Source organism: Chenopodium album, chromosome 6 (genome assembly GCF_948465745.1).
Source record: "Chenopodium album chromosome 6, dcCheAlbu1.1, whole genome shotgun sequence".
NCBI lineage: Eukaryota > Viridiplantae > Streptophyta > Magnoliopsida > Caryophyllales > Amaranthaceae > Chenopodium > Chenopodium album.
In genome coordinates this window covers 60,946,867-60,966,025 of record NC_137839.1, presented here as the reverse complement: position 1 = coordinate 60,966,025, position 19,159 = coordinate 60,946,867, and the positions used below count along the sequence as shown (strand labels likewise).

At 36.3% G+C, this 19,159-nt stretch overlaps 2 protein-coding genes across 3 annotated transcripts; both read left to right on the top strand.

The window, feature by feature from the left end:
- On the top strand, positions 1–14,235 carry LOC145634963 (3-hydroxyacyl-[acyl-carrier-protein] dehydratase FERN, mitochondrial-like). Of its 2 annotated transcripts, XM_081686280.1 has the most exons (5): positions 1–134; positions 1,926–2,224; positions 2,842–2,957; positions 3,042–3,170; positions 14,217–14,235. In XM_081686280.1, exons 2-4 carry the CDS (start codon positions 1,949–1,951, stop codon positions 3,139–3,141), a joined length of 492 nt encoding a protein of 163 aa, XP_081542406.1. In that variant the 5' UTR covers positions 1–134; positions 1,926–1,948; the 3' UTR covers positions 3,142–3,170; positions 14,217–14,235. The 2 variants fall into 2 exon arrangements, with proteins under 2 accessions (XP_081542406.1, XP_081542405.1); XM_081686279.1 differs by lacking the exon at positions 14,217–14,235 and having other exon boundaries at positions 3,042–3,619.
- On the top strand, positions 9,864–14,179 carry LOC145634962 (putative disease resistance protein RGA1). The gene has a single exon (XM_081686278.1). It carries the CDS (start codon positions 10,500–10,502, stop codon positions 13,932–13,934), a length of 3,435 nt encoding a protein of 1,144 aa, XP_081542404.1. The 5' UTR covers positions 9,864–10,499; the 3' UTR covers positions 13,935–14,179.
- Positions 14,236–19,159: the final 4,924 nt, after the last annotated feature.

The window sequence follows — 19,159 nt, the reverse complement described above, 5'->3', positions numbered from 1 at the left end:
CAGTTGAACTCTCAACACTCCATTTTTTCTTCTCCCTTCCAAACTCGGTTGAATGCTTTCCCTTTTACGCTGCATCTTTCCCTCTCTTCTCCATTAAAGTGTAATTTGAGTTCTCCATTGAAGCAGCTTCTGAGGTAATATGTTTTTGCTTTCCTTTTCCATAACTAATATCTCATGGTTTGGTTTGTTTTTAACTAGGATTTAACTTGGGATTTTGTGTGTAATTTGATTAAATTGATGTCTTTTATCCCAAAATTAATGTGATTTTGTGTGTGATTGGTTGTGAGTTGGGGTTAATTTTGCAATTAAATTAGTTTGTGCTGATGGGGTTATACAGATTTTGATGCAAATTATTCTAAAATGCAATGCATACAACCTGTTTGTTGAAATGCCTAAGAGAGTTTTATTGACTATTTTGGCTTAATCTTATTTTTTTTTCCCTTTTATTTGATTATAATGATATTGTACTTGCATTTATATCTTCTGTATCGATCAGGGTTTGTCATGTGTTCCAAGTTGAGAGAAATATAATGTGCAAGTATTAATACCAAAATGCAATGTGCCTGATTATATCTCATTGTCTTTGCCTGAATTTTGGTGTGATGAACCTCAATGTTGCAAACTTGCAACGGGATGAAGAATTGAAGCTGTGATATGTTTTTTTACTTCAAGTTTGGAGTGTTTTGCGGCGTTGTTAGATATGTTTTTGTTACTTTAAGTTTGGAGTGTTTTGCGGCGTTAGATTGCTTGGGCACATATGTGAGGCTTCCACGTAGAATCAGGCATGACAGAGCTGAGAGGGATAGGGACATAAACTCTGTTTAGCTCTTTCTCTTTAGCCTGCCTTTGCAATGTGCACTACCAATGGCCTTGGCTAAAGTGGTTGCATTGCAATCTTCACCTCATCTTTCATTCCTGTGATTTCCCATTGTTTTTTTTGTGGAATACTGTAGCAAAACCTTTGTCTAGATTATTAAGGTTCCTAGAACATTAGATATTTAGGGCTCCATAATCATTACACTGCCTCAGTAGGCTCTTGTACATTCTCGTGTATTCCTTTATTTTCATGATTTTTTTATTGCACCTTTGGAGCCCAACTGTTTTTTTAACTTGAAAATTGGAATTATGCTATTTAGTAGACTACCTTATTGCCTTAGATCAATCAATTGTACTTCAAGCTTGTAAGGCCTTTGGTCCACTTCTATGATCATTTCCTTTAGCTTTTTCCACATATCTTCTACATTATCCTGATAGGCTACTTTAGGATGAATCTGGATTTCAGTGGATTAAAATGCTACACTAGTACACTAAAACTATTATATTTAGATTATTGGTAGCTGGACTGGAGGTCTCTTTGGTGCCTTCTATGAAACCCAACTTGGATTTGGATTTTAGATTTTTTCTTAGAGTTCTTTACCAAAGATTTTGTGTGATTGGAAAGCTCCTTATCTGAGTGTCTCAAACAATAAGTAGGCCAAATCAATTGAGATTCACATTGTTCTTAAGAGCTGTTGCCCAAAGATTCGGGCATTTAGCACCACCATTGTGAATGAAGCTCTATATTTGAATGCCTCAATCAACAAAAGATGTAGGAGCTGTTTATTGATTGTTTTTTTTTCCATGTGTGATAATCACACTTCATTCTGCCAGCTCCAAACTGCTGTTAAGCCACAGTCTGAACTCTGTAAGCTAATAAAGAATGATTCTGACTACTTTGATGTGATTATTTAGCACATGTACTCTGATACCATGATCTAATGATAAGTATATTGGAAAGATGAAGTAAGTAGGGGGTGTTACAGCAGTGTATATACAAAAAATTAAACAGACAAAAGATGAAGAAACTATATGTAAATGCACACCTAAAATTCCTTTATATGATTTAGATGCCTAACTTTAGCAGGGTTTGCATTGTGTCTTTTCAGAACTTGATGATATTGATGAATCGATGATGATGAGGATGGTGTCCAATCGCATTGCGTCAAACTTTCTCTCCTCCAATAAGTTTTGTTCTAAGGTAGAGCCTACATTGAAAGTAGGAGATATTTTACAGCAGAGGAGAAAATTTACAATTGAGGATGTTGTTGAATATTCTAAAGTCAGTAGAGACATGAATCCTCTTCATTTTGATACTGAGTGTGCTCAAATTGCCGGATATCAAGATCGACTTGTTCATGGGATGCTAGTTGCTTCCTTATTTCCTCGCATTATATCCTCTCATTTTGTAAGTCAGTCATAATCATTCTTTCCTTTTATTTAAATGTTTGTTCTCTTACTAAAGGGGGTTTTTGGTGTTCTACTTTTAGTATTACAGTATTAGGGTACTTAATTAATTTGAATACTTGAACATATATTTTTTTTTTATTTGGAGGGGTTTTATCTCCATTTTGGTCTCATGTGATGTGTTTATAATGCTTGAAAATGCAACACCACCTATACAGGGGCACTTTAGGGTTCTTGAACCTATCTACCTCAGCTAGTCTCACGGTCTCACCCACTACTTTTCCAACGTAGGGCTTGCATTCTATTGCCATTAAGCTCTGGAATGGGGAACTGCAAATATATAAAGGGAAACAACCCTTCAGCAAACTTAAGATACTCCAATATCTGTTCAATTTATGACTTTCTCCATGTTAGCTTGCTGACCAAAAGAAACAGGCAAGTCACAGATTCACAGTAGGCCTGCATAAGATCAGCTGCATAGAAAACCACATTTTTATACGCACATCACACTAGTGCTACCGTGCTTTGCACAATTGTATGATGTTAACATTTGTACTTTTCGCATTACATGTAGCTGGGTGGTTTTGGGTCCTAATCTCTATTATTTTCGTATGCTGGCCTGGTGCTGTTTATGTTTCGCAAAATTTGCAATTTAGACAACCTGTGTATGTTGAAGATGAGATTGTTGGTGAGGTGCAAGCATTAAACATAAGAAATTTCAAGAAGAACTACCTGTAAGTTATTTGAATTATCTTCCAGTTAAAAAAGTATAAAATTCAGTTTTCGTCTTCAATTCTTTGTTTGATTTTGTTTTCCAGTGTAAAGTTTACCACCAGGTGCCTCAAAAAGGACAGTCTCATTGTGCTTGATGGTGAAGCTACGGCAATCTTACCTTATTTGAGTTGGCAAAGCCAATAAATTGTGGAATGAGTGAAGTTTTATGCATTGTAAGTGCATTTCCTGAAACTAGCATTTGATGTTTTTTCAAATTTCAAAAACATGTATGGCAACCATTTAAAAAAATACATATTTCAAGTTTAGGTGGATGCTAAACTTCTCCAAAGTTGGCCTATAGAATAGAGATTATTTAATCTATTGCCTTGTATCAGGACCTTTGTTGTGGTGTTTTGTAGGAAAGTGAAATTGCATGTAGAGCCGTTAATTCGGGTAAACGGTTCGGGTTTGAGTTGGTTTAGTGTGGGTTGGGTCAACTTTTCGGGTTAATGTTGTAACCTATGCGGGTTGGGTCATGCTTGAGTCGGGTCACGTCAGGTGATACATCTTATTGGGTTTGGGTCGGGTTTAGGTCGCGTTACATTCGGGTCGGGTGAATAATAGGTGGGGTTTAATTCGGAATTTAACGGGTTAGGGTCATTCTCGGGTTCAAGTCGGGTTCATGTCTTCGTAAATCATCATAGGCTAAACTCTAGCTAACTATAATTATCAAGCTAAAATTATCTCCTTTGACTATATAACAATATATAAGGCAATGTACTAGGGATTTGTAGCCTATAATGTAGGAAGCTAATTATCTCCTTTGACCATACAACAAATATATACTTGTTAAAGGACCATCTCAACCAAAAGCTTAAGGCCCACCCATACCTGGTGCGAATTAATTCCACTTTGAAGGAGAGGCGGATGAGATTCGAACCCGTGACCTTTGTGTCACGCTGGCTCTTAATACCATGTTAAAGGACCATCTCAACCAAAAGCGGTTGAGGCCCAGGAATATGTTTTATACTCTATCAATACTATATTAAACACTTAAATTTGGGGATGACGCTTCTTTATTTTGCTGGACCGACTTGGGGCCTGTTCTCTTCCGTTGAAATTCAGTTCAGTTTAGCTCAGCTCAGTTCAGTTCAGCTCTTATATCTAATGATATTGCTAATGATATAAAGTCAAATTTCATTCTTTTAAGCTCTTATTACAACGACGACGACGACAACAAATAATAATAATAATAATAATAATAATAATAATAATAATAATAATAATAATAATAATAATAATAATAATAATAATAATAATAATAATAATAATAATAATAATAATAATAATAATAATTATTATTATTATTATTATCAATAAATAATAATAATAATAATCATGAATAAATAATAATAATAATAATAATAATAATAATAATAATAATACTAATAATAATAATCAATAATTAATTATAATAATAATAATAATAATAATAATAATAATAATAATTAATAATAATAATATACACATAGGTATAGTAATATATAATCAAAGAGCACTAATCCGTAGTTAAAAATCACTAATTAATAAGTTCAGTTCAGTTCAGTTGATTTCAGTCAATCAGAACAGGCCCTTGGTCTCCCTGCATCCAAGACAAAATACTTTGATCCCTATCAACATAGGGTAGTTTTATCCTTACGAAGTTACGGCTTTATGAGTAGCTTAGAATATATATAGCATATATCTTTATTTAGCTAGTCAATATCTACAATAATAAAGATGTATAAATTAACAAGTGGAGTTGTTTTTGGGTCGGGTCAGTAACTAGTCGAGTCGATTTCGGGTCGGATCATTAACAAGTCGGATTGGTTAAATTCGGGTTTTGACAGGTTAAAACGGGTAGGGGTCAATCTCGGTTTAGGTCAATAATTTACGGGGTATATTCAGGTCCCGGTCGGTTCATGTTTGGGTTCGGGTCTCAAATACTCGACTTAACTTGGGTCTAGGGTTGATTTCAGGTCGCATCATATCGGGTTCGGGTCACCATTTTTTGGGGTTCAAACGGGTCGGTTAATAATCGAGTTCGGGTAAATTTTTCGGGTTAGGTCAGCTTTTAACAGCTTTAATTGCATGTGGTAAATTTAATATGAATGACCATAAGTTATGTAGCTTAAGCATGCTCTTAGGACTCATTTTGGAAGATGGTAATATATGATGGCAATTTTTTATTTTACTACGTATTTTTTAATTTTGACGATATATAAGATGGCAATTCGAATGAATTAATATGTAATTTGTGACGAAAGTCCTATGTTAATATTTTTGGTTACTTTATTACTACTTCCTCCATAACGCGTTCAATTACACATACAGTATTAAAAAAGAGTAGAGAGAGAGAATGATAAAGTAAGTGGGGTAGGTAGTAAATGCCAAGTTTGTTCTATGAGTATTTAGAGCAAATTTTCCAAGAAAAAATAAATGTAATTTGATTAATTAAGTATTATTATTATTATTATTATTATTATTATTATTATTGTTATTGTTATTGTTATTGTTATTGTTATTGTTATTGTTATTGTTATTGTTATATTTTTTCGTCTACTTTAGTTTTTGACTGGTTTTAGTTGATCCAGTTTGACTAGACTTTTTTTTGTTGTTGTTTAATGTATTGATGCATATCGGGAAGATATGTAGAAAAGCCATTTAAAGTATATCTTTTGGGTGGTTATTATAGATAATATTTAGTTGTTATTTATCTTTTATTTTGATAGATTTAGTTTACAGATTAGTTTATCTTTTGTTTTTATGATATTCTAGAGTTAATTTTGTCTATATAAAGGGTTTTAGGCTTTAACGTTTTGAGAGATTATTATATACTTCTGGCTGCACTGTACACCAAACTAATCCAAAGTAAGTTTTTGTTCTTCATTTAATGATTAAATGTAAAACAATCATCAAAATGAGAATAACATACTTATGCGTGTACGATGCACCCGGGTGTATATAACCAATTCTTACAACGTATAAGTTAGAGAATTGAATTTTTGTTATACTTTGATTAATTCGTATGAATAGTTTTCTACAAGAGAATTGCATATGTTATTTTTTCAGGAAGGATTCCAATTTTAGTTGTTATTGAACCTTGGTTAGGAATAATAACTTCATATCCTAGTTACAATTTAATCTTGCTTAGATTTAATTGTTCCATATCCTTTTGATTTAGTCTATGTACCCCAAAATTGTGCAAAGTCTAAACTACAATCCATCTAAGGTCGGAATTTTAGTGGAAACCGTTAAAAATTCACATCATGTATAGTTTTGGCCATAATCTAAATATTTGGCTTTTGCATTATTCACATACTAACTTTGACTTGATTTGTATTTACTACTCCGTAGAAACCAACTGTTATTATGTAAAGATATTAATAGCTAAAGTTGGGGTTAAGCATAAATACGAGATTTCACTTCTCGTATTTTTTACTCTTAAGGACCTCGCACATTTTTTTTTTTTCACCTTTAAGTACCTTAAGTTATAACTCAGACTCACTTGAGGTAAGCCAAAAGGTTAAGTCGTTCAACAAAAAAAGTACAGTCATTAAAAGCATTAAGGGCATGCTCTGTTTAGCTTAATTTCAGTTCAGTTCAGTTTCTAATCTCCTTATCTCATAAACAATTCATTTCAGCTCTATTCAGTTTAGTTTAGCTGTTTACAATAAATCGGAACAGCCCTAAATACAATAAAAACTTAGGTACTTGGTGTTTCTTTACTCCGTATGTACTGTCTTAAAGATCAAGAAATGCATGTCTGATATTCTGAGTTCGAGTTTCTACCCAAGATTATAATCTCCCTAATCGCCACAAATCTATTAAATCTATAAACAACATCATCATCTAAGGTTCGAACTTCAAAAATATGACCAATTCACGAAAATGACAGCCATCAGAATGACCACAAACATTTTCCTCAACAGCGTTTCGGGCAATTTCAAAGAAACGTGCTGAAGAAAGCGTTGGCGCATCTTTCTAAGGTTCAGCAGCTTCTTGTTGAAGCTGAAGAACGTGCTTCTTGCGCCAATAATGAGCCTCCTACTCCCAAAATCTCTCTTGGTAATTCTCAGTTTGGGAATTAGGTTTGTTAATGTTGAATTGAAAATGCTAGCAATCAAATTGTCATAGTATGTGATTTTTGGTTTAGCAAGAATTATTCGTCATGAATATGAACTTAGAGTTCTTGATTTGATAGTATGTGATTGATTAGTTTAGGAAGAATTATCGGGGTTTTAACTTCCATCAAGTCATTAGGCGTGCTTTCCCACTACACATCAGCAAGTTTATAATTACTTTATGTCAGTTTAACCATAGCTTAACTAGACTTGGGTTAATTTTAATTAAGGAAATTTTGAATTTTGATACCTTGAAAATGACTCCTGTTGATATTTAGTACCCATATAAAATTTTATTTTATTTTGGTACTCATTCAAGTTACAAAATATAGGTTTTGCCGTTTTGGTACCTCCGTCCAACTTCTGTTAAACTTTCCGTTAGTGGGGCCCTACCATCTTCAGCCACCTTCTAGCACCCCTTAGCCACCATTAAGCTGGAACCAAGCACGCTGCCACCTCACTCGCCACCATGAATGCAACCACCATTAGCCGCCAAATCAACCACCAACACCTCCAATTCGCACCGCAGTAGCCACCTCCAATTCGCACCACAGTAGCCACCTCCAATTCGCACCCCTATTCCCTCACTAACCACCATCACCGACCATCTCCTCTACCGCCGCACAACTGTAGTTGCCCCTCCGAAACAACCCCCTCCCTCCCTGAAACAAGCACCTTCCCCTTTTCGCTGGCCCCCAATACTCTAAAACCAACCCTGAATGGGTTTGGTTTTTCGGGTCGTTTCCGGTGGATTTTAGGGTTCCGGGGGTCGACTAAAAGGGGAGGGTGGTTGTTACAGGGAGGGAGGGGGCCGGCGAATAGGGGTAGGGTTGTTTCGGCGAACGATGGTTGTTTAGGAGGGGCAGTGGAGGTTGTGCGGCGGTGTGCAGCGGTTTTGCTGTTGTTGCGGCTGAGATCGGAGGAGGGAAAGGAAGGAGGTGGGCTTGCTGGTGTCGGGGGAATGTTTGTGCACCGACAGCCTCCACGGGGAGGGGGAAGGGTGGCTGCTGAGGAGGTGTGCAGTGGCTGGTTGGTTTTTTTATTTTTATTTTTTATAAATAAATTAAATCATTAAATAATTAGATAATGGGCCCCACTTAACGAAACCCTAACGTATTATGTTAAGTGGTACCAAAACCTATATTTTGTAACAATTAAATAAAATTTTAGATGGGTACCAAAAATCAATAGGGTCATTTTTGAGACACCAAAATTCAAAATTTCCTTTAATTAATTATGGCTTGAAAGTAAGTGTTAGAACCTTAATGGTGAAAAAAATATGCGAGGTCCTTAAAGGTGAAAAATACGAAATGTTAAGTCTATTTATTCTTAACTCGATAAAGTTGTGTAATGACATTATGTCAATCAAAGTAATGTATTTTTTTTTTAGATACGGAGAAAGTATCTTGTATTCTCGTATCATTTTGTTTTATAAGACCTGTGAAAAAAAAAATGTGGTCAATTTTTTTATAAATCAAAGTTAAAAACTTTTTGAGTTTTTCTATATAGTGCCCCTGAGGTATTGACTTTTCCAAGCTGTGCCCACCCATTTTCAACATTCTATGTTGTACCCTTAAGGTACCTTTAGTGTCTACGCTATAACCCTACACTAATCCTTCCGTTAACTTCAAAATAAATAAATTTAAAAAAAAAAACAAAAATACCCAAACACCTCTATCTCCTCCATCACTAGTACCCACCACCGCACCACCGCACTTTCGATCCAGCTGCACCGCCGCACCACAGTGGCTCGCCCTTCTCTCCACGGCCCACCACCGCATCGTCCTCCTCCCTCCTCTCTCACTTCTCCTTTTACCGCCAGATTTTCGACCATTTTTCGAAAATTTTTGGGCGTAATTCGAACAATCTCGACCAATCAAACCATATTCGTGCAGATTTTCATTGGAAAAATCAATCAAAACAAGTTTTGTATATTTAATCTCAATCTAATTGAACTAAAATGTATGATTTAACAATTAAAATCAAATTGGGGGAAAAATTAGGGTTTGGTGTCGTTTGATTGCGGTGGTGCGAGACTGCTGCGGTGGTGCGATTGTGGTTGCGTTAATGCAGGGGTTGCTGGTGTTTTGTGATTTTAGAGGCTGAGGTGAAAGGAGAACCTGGTCGGTGGTGTTTGTTGGTTCGTGCGGCTGGTCTGTTTTGGTGGTGGAGTGCAGAGAGCAGTTGGGAGAGCAGTTGGGAGTAGGGTTATGGGTTTTCCGGTGCGGGAGGGGATTGGGGTGGCTGGTATTCCAGCGGGCAGTGGGCGGTCGAGGAGAGAGGGGCGAGCCACTGTGGTGCGGCGGGTGCAGTGGTGGCTGGTGGGTAGTTGTGACTTGTGAGGGAGGAGAGAGGTGGTTGGTGGTTTTTTTTTTTTATTGTTTTTTTTTTAATTGTTTATTTTGAAGTTAACGGAAAGTTAACTTAAGTTAACGGAAAGTTAACTTAAGTTAACGGAGGGATTAGGGTAGGGTTATATCGTAGACGCTAAAAGTACTTTGGGGGTACAGCGTGGAATTTTAAAAATGGATGGACAATACCTCAGGGCCACTGTATAGAAAAACCCAAACTTTTTTCTTAAAAAAAAAAAAAACATAAAAGAACAGGGAGATTTTATATATATATATATATATATATATATATATATATATATATATATATATATATATATATATATATATAAACAGGGAGATTATATTATTTGTTGTTTACCAAGTAATTTACTTACCTACGTTTTCTTTTAGTTGACACATATTCCTTTATAGGAAGTTTTTTTTAGTTGACACGTTTTTTTTTGGATAAGTTTTATACCTTGCATTAATCATCTACCCCACTTGTTTTATCATTCTCTCTAACTCCATCTCCATCTCTCCTTAATATGTGTGCCTAAATTGAATGTGATACCAAATAGAAACGGAGGAATCATATTATAGTGGCGTATTAACTTTTTAATTGATGAGTTGTCAACACTCATGATTCGATGAGTGAGGAAAGCATACGTATAAGTGTATAACAAAGATAGAAATATACTTATCAAATTTTAAAAATCTGAAGGAAAAAAAAAAAAAAATCAACTTAAAGGCCGCCAAATTTGAATACTATGGTCTACGTGCTATACATCGCTATAATTATTTATTAGCATGGAAATTATTGGTAAGTTCATACACAGTCAACTGTCAATAGCAATAATATGCAGTGATTTAGTATTTAATTTATCATTTCATTATTTTGACAATTAGTATATTTCATTATGTATTAGTCTACGTTATGAACAATTTGCGGAAAAACATTTGCATTGAATAGATTTAGAGTGATTGGTTGTGCTTCTTCAGTTTTTCCACACCAAAATTGTTTGGCCAAAACACAGAGAAAAAGAAAACGACAGAGAGAGAGAGTGAGATGGATCCTGCAACACTACTAACTCTGGCACAAACCATAATTCAAGTACTAGATTCTTCCTTTGTTAAGGAAATCGGGTATGTTGGTAGGTTCAGATCTGAAGTTGAAAAACTCAAAAGCACCATGTCCACTATCAAGGCCGTGTTGATTGATGCGGAAGAGCAGGAGAGGCAACTAGTTCCAAGACGAAGCGTTGAACGCGATTGGCTAGAAAAGCTAAGAGATGTTGTTTATGAAGCAGATGATCTGTTTGACAGGATAGCCTCCATAGCTCAACGCAAAAGACTCATGTCAACAGGTAATACGCTAAAAGAGGTTTTCCTTTTCTTCTCTCGTTCTAACCAGTTGGCTTTTGCTCGTAATGCATCTCAGGAGGTCAAGATGATTAGGGAGAGGCTGGATGACATTTCCAAGGATCATCGCGACTATTACTCTAGGACACCATGTGTTAGTAGTGGGGGGAGAATAGTGGCAAAGAGGAGGGAGGACAGTCATTCTTTTGTGTATGCTGAGGATATTATTGGAAGAGATGCGGATAAGAAGGCAATTATAGACATGCTGCTGGATTCCAGTGTTAGAGATACTGTTCATTTTGTCACAATAGTAGGGATTGGTGGTTTAGGTAAAACTACCCTTGCTCAATTGGTATATAATGACAATAGAATCGTGACAAACTTTCCATTGAAGATGTGGGTTTGTGTTTCTGTTGAATTTGATATCAGGGATATTCTTGCATGTCTTTGTAAACTTCTAGATCCTACCGCAAATCAACACCTTGAAGTTGAAGAGCTCCAACGTCGAGTTAGGCGGAAGATTAGTAGGCAAAGATTCTTGCTTATTTTGGATGATGTGTGGAATGAGGATCGTCATGAATGGCTTAAACTTAGGAACTTGTTGATTGGTGGTGAAAGTGGAAGTAGGGTTGTGGTCACTTCACGCTCTAAAATGGTGGCTACGATAGTAGGAGAAGGTCCAGCTTATGAATTACAGGGTCTCTCTCCAGAACATTCATGGAGTTTGTTTGAGAAAATGGCATTCAAAAATGAAAACAAGCGGATGGATGACGACCTCATCGACATTGGACAACATGTTCTCAAGAAGTGTGCCAATGTTCCCCTTGCCATAAGGGTTGTTGGAAGTCTTCTTTATGGTCAGACTAAAAGCACTTGGCAGACATTCAGAAATCGAGATTTGATAAAGATGAAAAGGGATGATAAAGATGGTATATTGCCAATTTTGAAGCTTAGTTATCATCATCTTACCTTGCAATTGAAGAATTGCTTCAGTTATTGTGCCTTATTTCCTAAGGATTATTGGATAGAGAAGGAGGTCTTGGTAAATCTATGGATGGCTCACGGTTTCTTATCACCTTCAGAGGATCAAAGAGTTAAAGATGCTGCAGAGGAATACTTTATGATTCTTTTGCAAAGGTGTTTTTTTCAAGATGCTGTTAGGGACGACAATGGTGAAATTGTGGCGTGCAAGCTTCACGATCTGATGCATGATGTTGCTCAAGAGGCAGTAGGTAGGGACATATTGGTGGTAGATAGTGTGAGTGAGTTGAAGGAAAAAATTAGACACTTATCCTTCAGTAATATGGATGTCCGAAATAGTTCAAGCTCTTTCAGCGAGTTAGAAAACATGCGCACACTATTTAAGCTGCAGCGTACTTATTCTGGAGCCGGAACTAGGGAGATTAGAGAATTTCTTAAAAAGGCAACGTACTTGAGGGTATTATGTTTAACTGGGGAGATCAAAACCTTGCCGAGGGCAATAGATAAACTAATTCATTTGAGATATCTTGACCTGTCTCATAACTATGAGTTAGAGTTTCTCCCTGCAACACTATGCAAACTGAATAACTTGCAGACCTTAATACTAAAAGAGTGCTTGAATTTAAAAGAGTTGCCAAAGAAGTTAAGCAAATTAGAGAAACTGAGGTACTTAGATATTGAAGGTTGTAGGCTGGATCATATGCCTCCGAGTTTGAGTAACTTAACATGCCTTGAAAAGTTACCACAGTTTGTTGCTAGCCACAGTCGAGTGGGACAGGCAATTAGAGGAGAGCTTCAAGACTTGGAACCACTTAAAAATGTTGGAGGCAGTCTTAAGATAAGAGTCCGTGGATTTTCAACATATCAGGTCACCGAAGGAGCTAAATATGTCAGGGGCATGATACATCTCAAAGATATGCATATAGAGATAAGCTGTCTCCTCAACGATGATGCAGGTTCGACATTATTGCTAGAATGCCTTCAGCCCAATCGTTATCTTACACATTTCAGTCTATCTGGGTATGGTGGTGCGGCATTTCCAAAATGGGAGTCAATTGAAGACTTGAAGCCATCACTTCCACTGCTGGTTGAACTCTCCCTTAGTGATTGCGCCAACTTGCAGCATCTTCCTTTATTGAGCCAACTTCATCATTTGAAAACTCTTAACCTCATTAATTTGGATAATCTGGAAGACATAGAGGGTTGTGGTGGTAGCTTATCAGTGCCTGTACAGGATCAGTCAGCATTCTTTCCGCGCTTGGAAAAGCTCCATTTAGTGGGTTTGCCAAAATTGAAGAGATGGCAAAAATCCTCTTCAGAGTCAGGTGTGACGGGCTTAAATTATAGTCGTAGCCCAGTTGCTTATACATTTCCTCGTCTCTTTGATCTAAACATCAGCAACTGTCCTTACATGACCTCCATTCCTCTCGCTTCAAGTGTCAGGAGTTTGATTCTTTCCCTTGATGCCCCCCATTCTGAATCATTTATGATGAGTTCGTGCTGCTTGACTGGTTCTGGTGAGCTAACAATAAAATTTTGCTACTATGAAGGTCTCAATAGCTTATCTATAGTCGAAGAGCTATTTCAGAGTCATTTGTGCACCTCCCTTTGTTCCCTGCATATTGAGGGATGGCCCTACTTAAAGAGCCTTTGTGGAGGAGGATTGGAGCATCTCACTGCGCTGCAGACTCTTCATTTGTCGGGACTTCCTGATCTAGAAGAGCTAGAGGATGGCAATCATAGTCATCTACCTTGGAAATTCCTTACCAGTCTCCGTGACCTGGAACTACTAAATCTCCCGAAGCTTGTGAATCTTCCTCAAGGGATCCAGCACTTAACAGCCCTTCAATCCCTCCGTGTTGAAGCATGTGATATGTTTGAACTCTCGGCAGAGTGTGTGTCTCGTTTAACATCTGTAAAATATCTTTATCTATTGCAATGCGATGGTTTGAAATCATTGCCTGAAGCAGCACTATCAGAACTTCCTTCCCTCAAACATCTTAATATCAAAGATTGTGAGGGTTTCAAAAATATTTATAATTGGGTTCAGTGGCTGCAACCATCTCCACGGTCGTTACAAGCCTTACCACCTCCACCACCTCCACTGCCGGACTTCCCTCCAGTGTGCCGTCAACCATCTCCACGGTCATTACAAGACTAACCACCTCCACCACCTCCACTGCCGGACTTCTCTCCACTGCACCGTCGACCATCTACACTGTCGGAATTTGTTGTAAAGCCGAATAGCGCTTGAGTTATACGAAGTATATTGTTAATCATTTTTATTACTTGCGAATAACCATTAATCATTAAACTTTTACCAAGGCAAGGAAATTTAAACCTATAAAACATACGAAGTACTTTCTTTAAGAATTTCTGCTCGTCAATTCTCTTGCAACACAGTAAATGACCGAACATCTGACATAATACCTTACTATTTCAGGTAATAAAACTACACTATGTTTCCTGGCACATGAATAATGCTTGAAGTTTTTCATTCTACAGAGATTTTTAGTATATAATAAGCTGCCTTTATGAGTATGCCCCTTCTTATGGAGTAAAGATTTTAGCTTGATTTGCTTGCAACTGAGCTTGTTACTCAGGAGCTTGCAAGTATTTTTGTGTGCTTGTAGCCTGGTTACTATACAGCCTTGTTTATGTTGGAGTCTTGGAGATGAAATTGTTGGTGTATTACAAGCGACGGACATTTTATGCATTTTATTACATGCATTGCTTGGAAATAATTGTAGTTACTCCCTCCGTCATTTATTGTTTGCATCATTTGCTTTTAAGTGGTCTTCAAAACACATGTTTGATCAAAAATATTATTAGTCATGTATTGTTAAAATATAATTAGAAAGTTGATATTTTGAAGATATCCAAGTATCTAACAACATTTCACCTTTTTTAAAAAAAAATAATATTATATACAGCTGTGTGGATAGTTTACCATTTACAAAAAATGACACTCAGAAAAATATGAGGTGAGAGTCATTAACAAAGCCACCATTACCACTCTACAATAAGTTGAGTAGAGGAGAAAGTGGCACGCCAAAGAACTTGCTTCCATTTTTGAGGTCTGATGTACTACTAACAAGAGAGGCACTCTGGGCTCTGAAAATCGAGTGACCAGACTTCTTCTTCCGGAACCAAATGGGTTTGCATATTACTACAAGAACAAGCAAACCTCCTCCAATGCCTTATCATTGGTGCTTGGAAAGCTCCTTATCTGAGTGTCTCAAACATTAAGTAGGCCAAATCAGTTTGAGATTCACATTGTTCTTAAGCGCTCTTGCCCAAAGATTCGGGCATTTAGAACCACCATTGTGATTGAAGCTCTATATTTGAGTGCCTCAGTCAACAAAAAGATGTAGGAGCTGTTTATAGATTGTTATTTTCCAAACTGCTGTTAGGCCACAGTCAGAATTGCTCTGCAAGCTAGGAAAGAATGATGCTGATTACTTTGATATGATTAATTAGCACATGTACTCTGAAGAAAGATCGAAGAAAGCAGAGGGTGTTACAACAGTGTATGAACAAAAAATTAAACAGACAAAAAACGAAGAAACTATATATACTTGCACACCTAAAATTCCTTTAGCTGGATTTGCATTGTGTCTTTTCAGAACTTGATGATATTGATGAACCGATGATGATGAGGATGGTGTCCAATCGCATTGCGTCAAACTTTCTCTCCTCCAACAAGTTTTGTTCTAAGGTAGAGCCTACATTGAAAGTAGGAGATACTTTACAGCAGAGGAGAATGTTGAGGATGTTTTTGAATATTCTAAAGTCAGTAAAGACATAAATCCTCTTCATTTTAATACTGAGTGTGCTCAAATTGCCGGATTTCAAGATCGACTTGTTCAAGACAACCTGTGTATGTTGAAGATGAGATTGTTGATGAGTTGCAAGCATCAAACATGAGAAATTTCGAACATAACTACCCTTTTTTTTTTTTTTTGAGTAGCTCAAACAGAACTACCTGTAAGTAACTTTACCATGTTATCTTCCAGTTAAATAAGTATGAAATTAGTTTTTGACTTCAATTCTTTGTTTGATTTTGGTTTGCCCGTGTAAAATTTACCACCGGGTGCTATAAAAAGGGTAGTCTCATTGAGCTTGATGGTGAAGCTACGGTAATCTTACCTTATTTGAGTTGGCAAAGCCAAATTGTCGAATGAATGAAATTGTATGCATTGTATATTTGTATGTGCATTTCAAAAACATGTAAGGCAACCATTTTAAAGAATACTCTTAGAAAATTTCAAAAGTTTTAGCTTTCTTTGTTTTTTAATTTTCAATTTTGTTAATTGAACATTTCACCAATATTAATTTTAACCATTAAGTCCATTATTGTTTAATCATTACCAAAACAAATCCAATTCTTAACTACTACCTTCGTTTTAAATTATATGCAACAATTTGATATAAAGTGTGATTATTCTTGTTAAATCTTCCTTATAAAATTGATACTTTCTCTGTTTCATATTGATATTATCATTTGCAACATTTTGACAATAAATGTGAGGAAATCTTCAAAATATATTTCAATCTATAGGAACAAATATAATCATATGAGGTCTATTTTCGTAATACAAAATTCAAACTAAACAGTAAACACCATCTAACACACCAGTCGGTAACTTTTAGACCTGACAATCTTGACTCTCCAATGATTTGACCCTTAACCCGAAATCGACCCAAAATTGACTCAAAACCCGAACCTACTTCACCAACTGACCTGTACTCGACTCAAAAATGGAGTTGACCCGATCTTGACCCAACATCCGAGCTGGCCTGACTCGAAGTTGGCCTGATACCCCAAATTACCTGACCCGAAATTGACCTAAATTATTTGACCCAAAGAAACTTGATAGCCAAAATGTCCCGAACTAAAACTAACTTATTATCAAGTGCCAAAAAAAACTCAAATTGTTCATCTCCAACCGTATCCTAGCTCATAAACCTAATTGATGGTTCTTATTATAACAATAACAAAACATAATATTATCGATTCGAGCTTGATCCACAAATGAAACAACCTTAACATAACCCGACCCGATTTTGACCTGACCTGAGCACACTCTACGCAAAAATGGTCTATTAGGGGTGATAATGAGTCGAGCCTATTCGTGAACAATTTAAGCTCGGCTTGGTTAAAGTTTGGTCAAAACTTGATTTGTAGTGGCTCGGCTTGGGTTGAGTTCGGCTCGAGACCTTCACGAATTGAGCTAACTTATGACAAGCTCGACTCGAAGAGTTCATGAACAGGCTCGATAATCTTTTTCCATATAAAAATAAAAAAAAAATCATGTATTATGCCTTCGATTTTGCATTGTCGTTTGGCTTGAAGAACAAATTGGAGAATTAAAACCATAATAACGCCTAATTGATATGCAAATTGATATAAAAGTTAGACAAAGAGGAAGAAGAAGGAACAACAGAGGTGAGAATCGAGGAACAAGAGAGGTACAATTGGTAATGGAACCCACTGTAACGTCATATAGGGGTGTTGGGCAAAAGTGGTGGGAGTTTTTTTGGTTTTTGAGAAAATCAGGTGGTAAAATATAATTAAAAAAAAAAAGTTAAGGTGATAGTATATAACAATAGATGGTGGTATTTTTCAAATTTTCCTTAAAATATAGTATAAAAAGCGTAAACCGCATCAAAGTGCAATTTGGTCTATTTTTTTTTTGGAAAACCGCACCAAACTGCAAACCATGATTTGGTCATTTTCATAAACCGCACTGCAATTTTCAAACTGCAAATCACACCAAATCGCAAAATTGCGGTTTAATTTGCAGTTTGGTGCAGTCTAAACCGCACTTTAAACAGCCTGGGTACGTTTAATGAATTTAAAATTGGATAAACTTATTAAAATTGACAACAACAAAAATGAAACACGCTTTTCTTATTTACTTTATTGGTTTTTAATTTAAAACATCTTGGTTTTTTTCAGCTACAATTTCAATCTTAATGGTGTGTTTGGATTGAAGGAAATGAAGGGAAAGGAAGAGAAGGCAAATGAAGAGATGGAGTATATTTCATTTGGATAACAAATGAGGAAGGAAGGGAATTGGGAAAAATTCCAAGTTAATATCCTATATTAACAACTTTTTTTAATATAGGGGTGTCCAAGTCTTTTCGCACTAAATATATGGGGGTAAGTTTGGAAATAAATGTGGGACCACTGAATGTCCCATTTTGCCACACCCAGCTGACCCCGTTTTTCTCGTTGACGAACGTTAATGGAGATGGAAAGAAAAGCTCATTGGAAAAACTCATCTTTAATGGTGAAAATAGTACGGGAGTGAAACACCTACCCCTTTGGGGTTTACCATACCCTAATTTTCTCCATTTTTATTAGGGTTTTTCTTTTAATTTTGCGGCGAAAATGGTACCTTGTTCGGCTTGTTGTTTGAGTATGTGGCGGGCTGTCGAGCTTGACGGTGGCAATTAATGAGCAGAGGAGAGAATCAAAGTAATGATCCAGAATATTTGTTGAATTTTGTTTTCGATGGACTCAATGATAGTTTTGAAGGCATTGTGTTGATTGTTTTCTTTGGCTGAATTAATGGTTTCTCTCTCCTCCATATGTTTGCCAGGGAAGATTAAGCTAACGATGTTAACTTTACCGTCAAGTGCAGTCACTTTACAGAATTAGCATACCGTTGTAGTGGAACGGGGTATACGTCAGCGTTATTGTATTAAATGAATATAATACGAAAACCAAGGCATTTATTTTCCATTTTGCCACTATATTAACAACTCATGTTAATATGTGATATTAATGGGGACTGCCTCGGGAATTGGAGGGGAGAGAAATGAAGGGATTAAATTGTAGGAAATTTATCCCTCCAACAATGGAGAGATTTGGAAGGAAAACTTAGCATTCTTCCCTCCTCTTCCTTTCCCTCCCCTCCTCTTCTCCTCCCTCCCTTTCTTTATCCAAGATTCCAAACACACCATAAAGGTTGACAGAATCACAATATCTTTCCAAGTCAACTACTCCCTTCGTTTCGCATTAGTTGCAACACTTTTCATTTTCGGTTGTTTCATATTAGTTACAACACTATATTTGGAAAGGACATATCATTATTTTATAATTTCTCTTTTTCATTACCCCACATTCACAAATATTTTATTATTTCTCTTTTCTAAACTCACTTATACTACTTTTTATTATTTCTCTCTCCTACCAACTATACTTTATATTATAAAAAATCCTATTGTTGGTCCACCCTATAAATTTTCTTAAACTATGAGTCAAGTCTACTGTTACTACTAATGTGTAATGGAGAAAGTATTTATGTAGTAAAAAAGACCTTCTTTTTCTTCCGTACCATAATTTTTTAATTTTTTTTGAATTAAACTACTCGTATA

Bases quoted from the DNA above. Each gene is read 5' to 3' on its own strand.
- LOC145634963 (XM_081686280.1), top strand. From the start codon at position 1,949: ATGATGATGAGGATGGTGTCCAATCGCATTGCGTCAAACTTTCTCTCC. The intron at 2,225-2,841 runs GTAAGTCAGTCA...TTCGTATGCTGG, and splicing joins GCATTATATCCTCTCATTTT to CCTGGTGCTGTTTATGTTTC. The intron at 2,958-3,041 runs GTAAGTTATTTG...TTTGTTTTCCAG, and splicing joins AATTTCAAGAAGAACTACCT to TGTAAAGTTTACCACCAGGT.
- LOC145634962 (XM_081686278.1), top strand. From the start codon at position 10,500: ATGGATCCTGCAACACTACTAACTCTGGCACAAACCATAATTCAAGTA.